Source organism: Anguilla anguilla, chromosome 15 (assembly GCF_013347855.1).
Source record: "Anguilla anguilla isolate fAngAng1 chromosome 15, fAngAng1.pri, whole genome shotgun sequence".
In the NCBI taxonomy this organism is placed as follows: Eukaryota; Metazoa; Chordata; class Actinopteri; order Anguilliformes; family Anguillidae; genus Anguilla; species Anguilla anguilla.
In genome coordinates this window covers 36,120,216-36,132,795 of record NC_049215.1, presented here as the reverse complement: position 1 = coordinate 36,132,795, position 12,580 = coordinate 36,120,216, and the positions used below count along the sequence as shown (strand labels likewise).

The 12,580-nt window shown below is 51.8% G+C and overlaps 1 protein-coding gene across 7 annotated transcripts in view; it reads left to right on the top strand.

The window, feature by feature from the left end:
* The window catches only part of tbc1d4 (TBC1 domain family, member 4), a 41,016-nt gene extending 29,224 nt beyond the window's left edge, over positions 1 to 11,792 (top strand). For 2 of the 7 annotated variants that reach the window (XM_035393132.1, XM_035393135.1), the window contains 10 exons: positions 3,256 to 3,413; positions 4,214 to 4,423; positions 5,408 to 5,410; positions 5,804 to 5,965; positions 6,693 to 6,851; positions 7,476 to 7,720; positions 8,259 to 8,418; positions 8,912 to 9,081; positions 9,510 to 9,686; positions 11,057 to 11,792. In XM_035393132.1, coding sequence (XP_035249023.1) covers positions 3,256 to 3,413; positions 4,214 to 4,423; positions 5,408 to 5,410; positions 5,804 to 5,965; positions 6,693 to 6,851; positions 7,476 to 7,720; positions 8,259 to 8,418; positions 8,912 to 9,081; positions 9,510 to 9,686; positions 11,057 to 11,284 — 1,672 coding nt within the window. In that variant the 3' untranslated portion in view covers positions 11,285 to 11,792. Of the gene's footprint in view, positions 1 to 3,252; positions 3,414 to 4,213; positions 4,424 to 5,407; positions 5,411 to 5,803; positions 5,966 to 6,692; positions 6,852 to 6,906; positions 6,929 to 7,475; positions 7,721 to 8,258; positions 8,419 to 8,911; positions 9,082 to 9,509; positions 9,687 to 11,056 lie in introns of those variants that run through there. The other 5 variants (XM_035393130.1, XM_035393134.1, XM_035393131.1 and 2 more) reach the window with 4 other exon arrangements.
* The last annotated feature ends 788 nt before the right edge of the window (positions 11,793 to 12,580 follow it).

Genomic DNA, 12,580 nt, shown 5'->3' with positions numbered 1-12,580 from the left:
CCTTGTGATTTACTCCTCTCAATTACTCACTGAGAGGGAAGCTTGGTCCGGCAGCAATGCAGAGGGTGTGTGTTTCAGCCCCGGACGGATTTGGCTGTATTTCATTCCAAGAGCCAACAGTGATGCAATAGAACCTTGAAGATCTGTAATTCATTCCACCTTTGCAGCCACAGTGAGGCAATAGAACCTTAAAGTTCTTTAATTCATTCCACCTTAAGAGCGAACAGTGATGCAATAGAACCTTAAAGTTCTTTAATTAATTCCACCTTAAGAGCCAACAGTGATGCAATAGAACCTTAACGTTCTGTAATTCATTCCACCTTTAGAGCCAACAGTGAGGCAATAGAACCTTAGTTCTGTAATTCATTCCACCTTAAGAGCGAACAGTGATGCAATAGAACCTTAGTTCTGTAATTCATTCCACCTTAAGAGACAGCAGTGATGCAGTAGAACCTCAAAGTTGCACTAGAGCAAAGCACTGTGCGATTGCAGGGAATAGACCCAAATCCCATGCTTGCAGCAAACTTGAACTCGAGCACAACTGAAATACTTCTTATTAGCCACATACATTACAGAAGGGCAGCTTCTTTCTCCTTATTTTTTTCCATGTAAGTCATCCAAGCATATAGTTCTGTGCTGCAGCTTAGTATTAGATGAGTATTAGACGCCTAAGTTAAATCTATGTGGTGTGTGCCAGTGTCCAGAGGTAGCCATTTTGAAGTGAGTTACCTGAGGAATGTTCTCCTTGGGTGAAGTGGCCCTTGCTGCACATTGACAGTGAGTGAAATTATGAAATTCCTGCCGTCTTTAAACCCTCTGTGCTGATCTCCTCCCAGGCCCTGCGATGCACACAGAACATAAACAGGATTACTGGTTTGCTTTTATTGAGTTGGTGTAGACGACCCAAGGCGCCCATTAACACAGACACTGTGTTTGTACCGCAGTCTGTGAAAAGGAGCCCCACAGCACAGTTCCTGCTCCAGCTGCTGGGGCAGTTAGATAAAGCCTGACTCAGCCCTCTGCAGGCCTGGCCGGTGGAGTGGAGATGCCGGGGTCGAGTTGTGACAGTCCTGTTAATTATTCTTGTCGGGGCTTTTTGGACACGGGCAGCGCCGTGTTATCAGTGTGTCAGAGTCGCCGCAGCGCGTCAGAGTTGCCGCAGCGCGTCCGCGCCGAGCTGGACGTGCGTCACCAGCAGAAACGGGGCTAATTGAGGTTAGCGACAGACGTGAGGTCATAAGGAAAAGCGTGCGGGAGCCGGATGGCTGAGAGAGAGAGAGAGAGAGAGAGAGAGAGAGAGATGCTCCAGCATTCCGTCCTCAGGGCACCCTCTACCCCCAGGAATTGATCTGGGATCGGCCCACTTAGACGCGCTCCACAAGCCAATCACGTCAGGGGTCAGGGGTCAGGGGTCAGGACAGCACATACTGTTGATTTTCATTTGTTATATTTCGGTTTATTGACTCACCAGCTTCGTATGGTTTTAAGTCAAGCCCAATTTCAACAGCAGTGATATTTACTGTTTCGTCACCGCTGTTTTTCCACACGAAAGGGAATTTAATACAAAAAACACCCCACCAATGTTTGTTTAGTCGAGTCATGGATTTCCTGTCCATAACCTTTCTACTTCTGTCATGTAATGTTGCTGTTTGACCCAATGCATGCGTGCGTGCACGTTTCACCTCACGGTGTGCTTTAAATGTGCTTAATGTCACTAGACCATATTCCATGTGATGTACAATATCTGTAAGTATGATGTCACACACATGCTTTCTAATGCTAATCACATTCTGTTCACACTCAAGCACAGAAGTTATACAAATAATGCTTATTTCTTCTTCTGTGATCTGAAATGTGTTCGAGTACTTGTCAACACTAATCCTTGAATGACTTATTCAGTTTATTAATTGGTCACAGTGGTCATTTTAGTTCGTAAAGATGTACTTTATATTTGGAATACTGCTCATTTTGACGCTGAGGCTAACGAATAAGCCATTCTTCAGACAGTAGCAGTGTAGCGCTAATGTAGCTTCTGCAGTAGATTCATGCTAATGCTAATACAACATTATCAAACCAACACTGCTTAATGAAAACAAAGGGATTTTGGCTTTGTAATATTTTTGTTAGTATCAGAGCTTAGATGGTTCAGACTAGGGTTTGGCGATATGGCCTTTAAAACAAAAAAAACAAAACAAATATTTATATCACAGTATACATCTGTTTTGTGCCAATGATTATGACATGTCTTGCATGCTTTTTAATACTATGTACACTCAGAAGTGTACCTAAAATGTACATAAATATGTATTTCAAAGGCTAACAAACAGAAATAATTGAGAAGTTAATTAAGGTAATTCCTTTTGATCTTATTGCGGTTAGCAGCCAGACTGGAAGCACAGTGGATGCGGTGCTTTCATTAACATGCTTAGTGAAGCAGTGTGTTGTGTTGTGATATCCTCAGTAGTGCTAATATCAGTAATGAGCCAGAAAACAGCACCATGGTCTTTATCATTACCATCATATCGCCCAGCCCTAGCCCCCCTTTCTAAGGGAATTTACATGCGTTTGTGCGTACACGTGTTTGTGTGCATGTGTTTGTGTGTATGTGTGTTTATGCTTGTGTGTGCTTGTGTGTGTTTGAGTGACAGAGAGAGAATGAGTGTGTCTGTGCGTTCATGTGTTTGTGTTTTTGAGTGTGTATGTGCGTTCATGTGTTTGTGTTTATGAGTGTGTATGTGCGTTCATTCAAGCATGCATGTGTGTGCTTGTGTGTGTGAGAGAATGCGTATGTACGTGTGTTCATGGGTGTGTGCATGTGTGTAAATTAGTGTGTATGTATTGATGTGCTTATTTTGTCCTGTCTGACTGCTCTGTGTGTAAATGTGTGTGTGTGTGCGTGTGTGTATGTGAGTGTCTGTATGTATTGATGTGCGTGTCCTGTCCTGTCTGACTGCTCTGTGTGTAAATGTGAGTGTGAGTGTGTGTATGCGTGCGTGCGCATGCGTGTGAGCGTGAGTGAGTGTGTGTGTGCATGCATACGTGTGAGTGTGTGTGTGTGAGTGTCTGTATGTATTCCTGTGTGTCTGTGAGTGTCTGTATGTATTGATGTGCGTGTCCTGTCCTGTCTGACTGCTCTGTGTGTAAATGTGTGTGTGTGTGTGTGTGTGTGTGTGTGTGTGTGTGAGAGAGTGTCTGTATTTATTCCTGTGCGTGTCCTGTCCTGTCTGACTGCTCTGTGGATGGGTCTCTCAGCAGTAATGGAGACAGCAGAAAGAAGTCCTTCTCGGGGGGCAGCAGTGAGACTCTAATTTCTGGGCCCCCCTTCACCCCCCGCCGGGTCTCCTGGCGTCAGAAGATCTTCCTGCGGGTGGCCTCCCCCATGAACAAGGCCCCAGCGTCCATGCAGGACCCAGGTGTGTGTTCCTAATGCCACCTGCTACACCTTCACTGGTCACCAGCACACGTGTTCACTCATCACCAACACGCTGACCCACTAATCACCAACACGCTGACCCACTCATCACCAACACGTGTTCACTGATCACCAACACGCTGACCCACTCATCACCAATACGTGCTCACTGATCACCAACACGCTGACCCACTCAACACCAACACGTGCTCACTGATCACCAACACACTGACCCACTGATCACCAACACGCTGACCCACTCAACACCAACACGTGCTCACTGATCACCAACACACTGATCCACTCAACACCAACACGTGCTGACTGATCACCAACACACTGACCCACTCAACACCAACACGTGCTCACTGAACACCAGCGCACCAATCATCAGCACTAACACCAACCTACTGAGCACCGATATTAACCCACAGCACACCAACACTGTTTATTGAGCACCATCATGCTAACCCAGGTAGAACTAGCATACGGCTATGTTAGGGTCAGTTATGAGTGATTTTAATCTTGAAAGTTTATCTGCGAAAAAACCTATATCCCAAGATGGGTCAAAAGTTTGGTTATAATGTCATAAACACGATCCAGGAAATTTTTTGTCAGGTTTTTGAGTCGTTTCCAAGATATCATTACTTATCTGAGATGGCATCGCATCACTCATTCCTCACAGTGTTGTTGAACATGATCAGTGCTGACAGACATAGTCAGACACAGCTTCCCTGCAGTCCCGAGTGCAGTGTAATTTCTCACACGCTTTCCTTCACTGTGGGGGTGTTGGGATAACAGAGGACCAGGATGGCAGCGAGCTGCTGCCCCTCTCCCCACGCGCTTCGTTTCCGGACCAGCACCCCCTGGCCAGCCTGCTGTCCCCGGACCAGCCCCCCTCCGGGGATCGGCCCCGGCGCACCGGGCCGGAGTACCGGGCCCTGTGGAAGAAGGCCATCCACCAGCAGATCCTGCTCCTGCGCATGGACAAGGAGAACCAGCGCCTGGAGGGTCCGTTTCCCGCCTTTTCCCTGTCGCTCATCACCGCGGTGTCTGGACCCACCACTCAGCCCTGAACCACATAGTCTGTAGGGTGGCTTAGATGCCCAGGCAGGAGGCCACAAAGCCTGTAGGCTGTTTTTAACCGCCTCACTCTGCCAAGCACTGTCTGGTTTGATGGACTCTTTGCTTCTCTTTCCCCAGCACTATGAGTTTTAGGGCTCTTTAAAAAGAAACTGATGGCCTCCAGTCCCCTAGGGGCAGCATTGAGTTGCCCAGGTCCAGACACTAGCGGTATTCTCTCAAACAGCACACTGGATTCACTCCAGCTTTAGCTACTGTTTCCTGTTTATAATTCCCCACCGGCTTCTGAGGTCCTACACATTTTATTTGTCGAAATGCAGTAAATTAGACGTTGTTGTACTGGTGTGAATTTGTATGATGCTAAAAGACAGCTATTTTAAAGAGGTTTTACGGAAGTATATAGCCATGTTAGAGATTGTCAGCCTCAGGAAAGGGGCTGTACTGGGTAGCTATTTAGCCAGAGTAGAGTTGCTCTTCAGAACTGCGTTTAACACCAGTTCTCTGGGTGCTCTGTCTGCTCGCCACCCTTTCCGCCAAAATCTCAGCCGAGTAGCTCTCGCTGAGCCAACGACCTGACGCTGATCTTGATGTGGCATGCCTAGCTTTGATAGGCTCATACATTATTTGTGGATGGAATGCGCTGTGGGGTCTTTATAAATGCACAGTTTCCTATTCAGGACCATAGCAAGGCTAAAAATCCTGCATAGTGTGCCTTTCAAGTAGCAGGCCAATCAAGGTGAAGGAACTGTGAACGCAAGCCCAGTCTTCACTTCTATAGGGCATTTTCATTTTTGCTTAAATTTACACAAGCGTCTTTGCTTCAAACTCCCAATTTTGTCTTTCTCGGTGCGTTCTGCTGCCGTTGTCTGCTGCGATGAAGATGTGAATATTGTGAATATTCACTTTGTGTAGAAGGTAAGAGAAGTGCTGACCTTCAGGGGTGAAAGGTCACCGTGGCATGTTCTGACGTCTTTCGAGGGACAGCTAACAGATCCACACCTGCTTCGCTGCGAGCGGCCGATTAGCACTGGCTAAGCGTAACACGGGGGAGTAAAGGATGCTGGGCCTGTTGCAGTCACTCCGTGGGCCGTCACGCTTGTGGCCTTTAGAAGTGCTGATACATGTAACACGCGAGGGAGTTCGGCACGGGAAGAGGTGACGGTTCTTTGCGCTTTGGTTGGCATGGAGATGGAGGGCTTCGGTTGGCATGGAGATGTCGTAAGGGCTACTTGACTGCAGTGTCCTTGACACAAGAACAGACGGTGACTCATCCGGCCACCCCCCCCCCCCTCCCCGTCTGTCTGGCAGCCAGCAGAGATGAGCTTCACATCCGGAAGATGAAGCTGGACTACCAGGAGGTGGGCCAGTGTCCCGCGGACACCCTGGCCCAGTGGGAGAAGAAGCTGAGCGTCCCAGGATGGGCCAAAGCCCAGTGGGAGAAAGAGGAGCTTCAGAGCACCCTGTACCAGGGTAAGAGCACCTCACATCTCCCCAGCTCAGAGACCCTGTACCAGGGTAAGAGCACCTCACATCTCCCCAGCTCAGAGACCCTGTACCAGGGTAAGAGCACCTCACATCTCTAGCAGCTCAGAGACCCTGTACCAGGGTAAGAGCACCTCATATCTCCCCAGCTCAGAGACCCTGTACCAAGGTAAGAGCACCTCACATCTCTAGCAGCTCAGAGACCCTGTACCAGGGTAAGAGCACCTCACATCTCCCCAGCTCAGAGACCCTGTACCAGGGTAAGAGCACCTCACATCTCCCCAGCTCAGAGACCCTGTACCAGGGTAAGAGCACCTCACATCTCTAGCAGCTCAGAGACCCTGTACCAGGGTAAGAGCACCTCATATCTCCCCAGCTCAGAGACCCTGTACCAAGGTAAGAGCACCTCACATCTCTAGCAGCTCAGAGACCCTGTACCAGGGTAAGAGCACCTCACATCTCCCCAGCTCAGAGACCCTGTACCAAGGTAAGAGCACCTCACATCTCTACCAGTCCTGACTGCTTAGAGACCCTGTACCAGGGTAAGAGTACCTCACATCTCTAGCAGCTCAGAGACCCCTGCTTAGATACTAACCCTGACATTTACTGTCTTTCAACTCCCTTTGCTTTGTTCTCTTGTTCTCTTTCTCTCCGCCTTTCTCCCTTTCTCCCACTCTCATTCTCTACCTCCCACTCTGTCTCTGTCCCCCCCCAGGCGTGCCTAAGACGCGCCGTGGGGAGGTGTGGCAGCTCACTGCACAGCAGCACCGACAGCAGCACCGGCTCCCCAGCAGGCAGCAGCCGCCGGACACGCCCTACCAGGCCCTGCTCAAGCAGCTGACTGCGCAGCAGCACGCCATACTGGTGGACCTGGGTGTGTGTGGAGCGGGGCAGGGCAGGGGCAGGGGCGGGGCAGGGGCGGACAGCAGCACGCCATACTGGTGGACCTGGGTGTGTGTGGGGCGGGGCAGGCCGGGGTTTGGTCGGGGTGGGGCGGGGTGCGGGGCTGGGTCCCCAGTTTCATTTCAGGATGAGTCATTTGGACCAGCTCGACAGACTGAGTTTGAAGCGCACATGCTCCACTGCCTTTCGCCGCCCACGCTGCCCCTCCTTTCGGCTTCACTGTGAGACATAGAACACTTCCCACTGTCAGCATCCCAGATCGCCCCCCAGAAGAACAATGGCTAACTGTGAAAGCGGGGGACTGTGATGTGTTTGTGGTCAGCGCTGAGGGCTGGGTGTGCCTCATTACGTTACATTACAGGCATCCAGCAGCCCTTCTTCCCCAGAGTGTCTTCAGAGTGACTACTTCACCGTTTTTCTTTTCAAAGTACCCATGTATACAGCGGTATGTATACTGTATATATACTCAGGTACATTGCTCACGGGTACAACGGCAGTGTTCTACCTGGGAATCGAACCTGCAACCTTTAGGTTACTTTAGCCCCCCTCCCTACCCGCCGCAGTGCTGACCCCTCCCCCCCCCTCCCTCTTGCAGGGCGTACCTTCCCCACGCACCCGTACTTCTCTGCGCAGCTGGGCCCGGGGCAGCTGTCCCTGTACAACCTGCTGAAGGCGTACTCCCTGCTGGACACGGAGGTGGGCTACTGCCAGGGCCTGAGCTTCATCGCCGGGGTGCTGCTGCTGCACATGAGCGAGGAGCAGGCCTTCGACATGCTCCTCTTCCTCATGTACGACCTGGGGCTCCGCCGCCAGTACCGGCCCGACATGGTCTCTCTGCAGGTGAGCGCCCGCACCCTTACCTTCAGCTCCGCTTCTTTCTGATTGGGCGGCACGGTGGTGCAGTGGGTAGCACTGTCACCTCACAGCAAGAAGGGCGTGGGTTCTGATCCCGACCCTGCACACAGATCTTTGTGGGGGATTAGGGGTGTGTCTGTGAGCTTGACTTTGCGTTTAGACTGTTGGCTAACATTCTCATCAAGGCAGATAGCTTCGGTAGTTCTGGGTAATGTAGGAAAATAACACACTGGAGCAGATCCAAAAGAAGCCTGACAGCATAGCTAGTGAAAAATTGGATATGGCGATAAAGTCAAATATAATGCAAATATCAGATAACAAACCCTGGAATGAATTTCACATCAGTTCTGCGTGTTTACTGAAGATATGAGTGTTTAGCCCAGTGTTTTCCTTTAAGCGCGGCCTGCTAATGTTTAATCCAGCCGTGTGATGTAACGCGCCAGCCATCTGCCACTTTATAACGTTAGCACGTTAGCCGTCACAACATCCTGCCCACAGTTCACCCCCTGCCCCCCCCCCGTAGATCCAGATGTACCAGCTGTCCCGGCTGCTGCATGACTACCACCGCAGCCTGTACTGCCACCTGGAGGTGCACGAGGTGGGCCCCAGCCTGTACGCCGCGCCCTGGTTCCTCACCGTCTTCGCCTCGCAGTTCCCCCTGGGGTTCGTGGCCCGCATCTTCGGTACGTACTGTGCCCCCATCCCATGCCCCGCTTCCCCCCCATGCCCCACTGCCCCCATCCTGCACCCCACTGCCCCCATCCTGCACCCTACTGCCCCCGTCCCTCACCCCACTGCCCCCGTCCCTCACCCCACTGCCCCCGTTCCGCACCCCACTGCCCCCGTCCCTCACCCCACTGCCCCCGTCCCTCACCCCACTGCCCCCGTCCCTCACCTCACTGCCCCCGTCCCGCACCCCACTGCCCCCGTTCCGCACCCCACTGCCCCAGTACCCCACCACACTGCCCCCGTCCCTCACCCCACTGCCCCCGTCCCGCACCCCACTGCCCCCGTCCCGCACCCCTTCATAGTGTGTGAACTGTGCTCAGACCAGCAGGGACACACATTAAAGGTCACAATGACCAATGAGCTCGTCCTTAAGGGACACGACAGGAAATGTGTGTTGTTGTGCGCCTCGTACGCTGAACAGCTCGGTCTCCCCGCTCCTCCCTGCAGACCTCCTGTTTGCTCAGGGGCCGGAGGTGGTCTTTAAAGTGGCCCTGAGCCTGCTCAGCAGCCACGAGGGCGAGATCCTGGAGTGCGACAGCTTCGAGACGGTGGTGGACTTCATGAAGATCACCATCCCCTCCCTTACCCAGGCCCAGATGGAGCACGTCATCGCCCAGGTATGAAATGAGAGGCGGGATTCATTTCTGTATGAGTGCTGTCAGCAACTGGTCAGATTGAGAGGATGTGGCACTGAAACTATTGTTTTTTTTTCATTTTTAGAACTCTCATTTTTCTTACTCTTACTCTTCCTTGTCTTACCCCATAGACAGGGTCCTATTGTCTTATTTAGCTTGATTGACGGCTTAGCCGCCTGTAAGAATGTTTTGGGATGGAATGGAATGTGGTCGGAAGTCTAGAATCCCTGCTGCTTGTCATACTGTCATCGGTGAGACAGTCCATAGAAAGTATGAAACGAATCGGATAACTGTGTACGTGTATGTGTGCTTGCATGTGTGTATGTGTGTGTGTATGTGCGTCTGTGCATGCTTGCATGCATGTGTGTGTCTGTGTGTGCATGCATGTCTGTCTGTCAATGCTGTACCAGGTGCTGGAGATGGACATCTCTAAGCAGCTCCATGCCTATGAGGTGGAGTACCACGTTCTGCAGGACGAGATGCTGGAGGCCATGCCAGCATCTGATGACTCAGACCGCTTGGACAAGCTGGAGAGGACCAATGCCCAGCTGAAGAAGCAGAACATGGACCTTCTGGAGAAGCTCCAGGTGTGTGTGTGTGTGTGCTTTTGGGTGCACATGTTTTGAGGTTTCTGTCTTCTTGTACAAAAATGAAAAATAAGTAGCAGTAGCAATATTAGGAAGAAAATCCATTCAGCAGAACACATTAGCATCCCTGCTTTTCAGCCCTGATATTCTTCGCATTTGCCATGTTATGCCACCAGGGGGCACCAGAGCACAGCTCCACATTTATGAACAGACAAAGGAAGAATGAATTACTGGGGTCAGTTTTTCTGTGAACCAGAACATCCTGCCTCTTGGTCAAGGGTCGTATGCATATCTAGTCCAGTGTTGGAGATCAGTAGAGAGTAGGAGGGTAAACCGGTAAAAACAGGGTGTTTTATAAGGGAGTTACAGCAGCACTGTGCGGCACATCGAGTCCTCTGATAAAACAATGGCAGGCTGATTGTCTTCAGTCACCACTGGTGGTCGCGCTTGATAGAGGATTACTCACAACGACTCCTCTGATGTGAGGGGGAACTGAGGGGTGATGTAATGCTGTATCAGGCAGTCTGGAGCATCCCTCAGCAGGCACATTGTGTGAGTGTGAGTGAGGGGTGGGTGCAAATGGACTTATGTCTCTAATGCACATGCTACATTTCAGACTTTAGAGAAGCACAGGCTAAGTGTGCGTGTGTGCTTGTGCGTGTGTGTGTGTGCTGTGCGTGTGCGTGTGTGTTTCTGTGCGCTTGTGCCTGTGTGTGCGTGTGTGTGTGTGCGCGTGTGTATGTATGTATGTTCGTGTGTGCGTGCGTGTGTGTGCGGGCGTGTGTGCTTGTGCGTGTGTATGTTTGTGTGTGTGTGCGTGTGTATGTGTGCGTGCGTGTGTGTGTGTGCGCGTGTGTGTGTGTGTGTGCTGTGCGTGTGTGTGTGTGCTGTGCGTGTGTGTGTTTCTGTGCGCTTGTGCGTGTGTGTGTATGTTTGTGTGTGCGTGCGTGCGTGTGCGTGCGTGTGTATGTGTGTGTGTGTGTGTGTGTGCATGCGTGTGTGTGTGTGCGTGTGTGCGTGTGTTTCTGTGCGCTTGTGCGTGTGTGTGTACGTGTGTATGTTTGTGTGTGTGTGCGTGCGTGTGTGCGCGTGTGTGTGTATGTGTGTGCGTGTGTGTGTGTGTGCGTGTGTGTGCGCGTGTGTGTGTGTGCGTGTGTGTGCGCGTGTGTGCATGTGTGTATGTGTGCGTGTGTGTGCGCGTGTGTGCATGTGTGTATGTGTGCGTGTGTGTGTTTCTGTGCGCTTGTGCGTGTGTATGTATGTGTGTTTGTGTGTGCGTGTGCGTGTGTGTATGTGTGCGTGTGTGTATGTGTGCGTGTGTGTGCGCGTGTGTGCATGTGTGTGTGGGCGTGTGTGTGTTCCTCCCACAGGCTGCGCGGGGTAAGATCCAGAGCCTGGAGCAGAGTGTGGAGAGCTTCGTGTCGCGCGAGAGCCAGATGAAGCACACGATCCGCGCGCTGGAGCAGGAGAAGGCCTCGTTTCAGAAGACCGTGGAGCGCATGCGCGGCTGCCAGCCCGAGGACGCCGTGTGCGACGTCGAGCTCACGCACATCAAGCCCGGCTCTGACGGGAAACCCAAAGCCGCCAAAAAGCCCTGATGCGCCGTGGAGCCGGGCCGGGGGCGGGTGGACAGATCTCCCCCCCCCCTTTCATTGTAAAAAGTTGACTTGTGATCACTGGTGTTTATTTTGAGTGGCCTTAACATTGTGGACCCGGGATATTGTGAAAGTGCCCTGGAGTGGGGCAGTGTTCCTCTCCATCGGTGTAAATGTGTGAGAGAGGAGCTCTAGGCCTCTCTGTGTGCTCTGTCTGCTGCCCTCCTATTGGAGCAGAGTCAGCGGCTTGGCTCTGCTATCGGGAGATTTCTGATAAACGCGTAATCGCCACCGATGTCGCCTTTCTTCTAGACACGCCTATATTCCCCCCCTGCTTCGCTGGAGTCTGCAGTCCTATTCAGTCAGTAATTCACCTGTGCGTTAGCGATTCACCAGTAAGCTATTCAATCTAATCATTCTGCGTGTTCACATACGTCCCCGTGCGACGAGGGTAAAAATCTAAACAAAAACAAATGTGTGCTTTGGAAGAAAAAAAAATACTTGAAATGAAGATGAATGTATTCTCTTTCCAAAGAAACTGTGAGATTGTAGTCTGCTGTTGTGGGTTGAAACGCAGCGGAAGATATTTCTGCGTATGAATATTCACGCGCGCGTCTGAATCGCACAAAGGCTTCTCGTGACGGCGAACGTTCCGTCCGTCGGACTGCCGTCGCCAGCAGCGGAACCAGACCGAGCGGCGGTTCACAGGAAGTGCTCCTGCGCCCCGAGCCGGAGCAGGATGTGAGGCTGTCTGCGTCTGCCAGCGGTTTCCTGTGTGACTGACCGCAGTGTCTGCCGACTCCGCCCGCTCACCGTTAACCTGCTCCAGACAGAGCCCCAGCCCCCGCCCGTCTGCCCCAGCGCTCTGCAGAAGCTCCTTTAAGGGAAAATGCCGTTGCCGAGGTGAAAGGGGGGGCAGGGGGGGTTTCGTAGCGCTTGTTTTGCGTTGCCGAGGTGAAAGGGGGGGCAGGGGGGGTTTCGTAGCCCTTGTTTTGCAGGGGGGGTTTCGTAGCGCTTGTTTTGCTGGTGGCTTCTCTCTCGCTAGCTTCCTCGGCGAATGTTTTGAGTGGGTCTGAGTGAAGGAGTAACAGGAAGTGACTGAGCGCGAGAGCCCTGTCTGCTGTCGCTGTGGCGTCAGCGCCCAGACACGGCGCAGTTCTGCAGCCTGCTCTTCCTCAAACCCATCGTCTCACAAAAGCACCGCCCCTCACTTCTCCCCCGATGCCTTTATACTTTCAATATTCATGTTTTTTTGTTTTTCTCGTAGATAGTCGATTTGAACCAAGACAGGCACTCCTT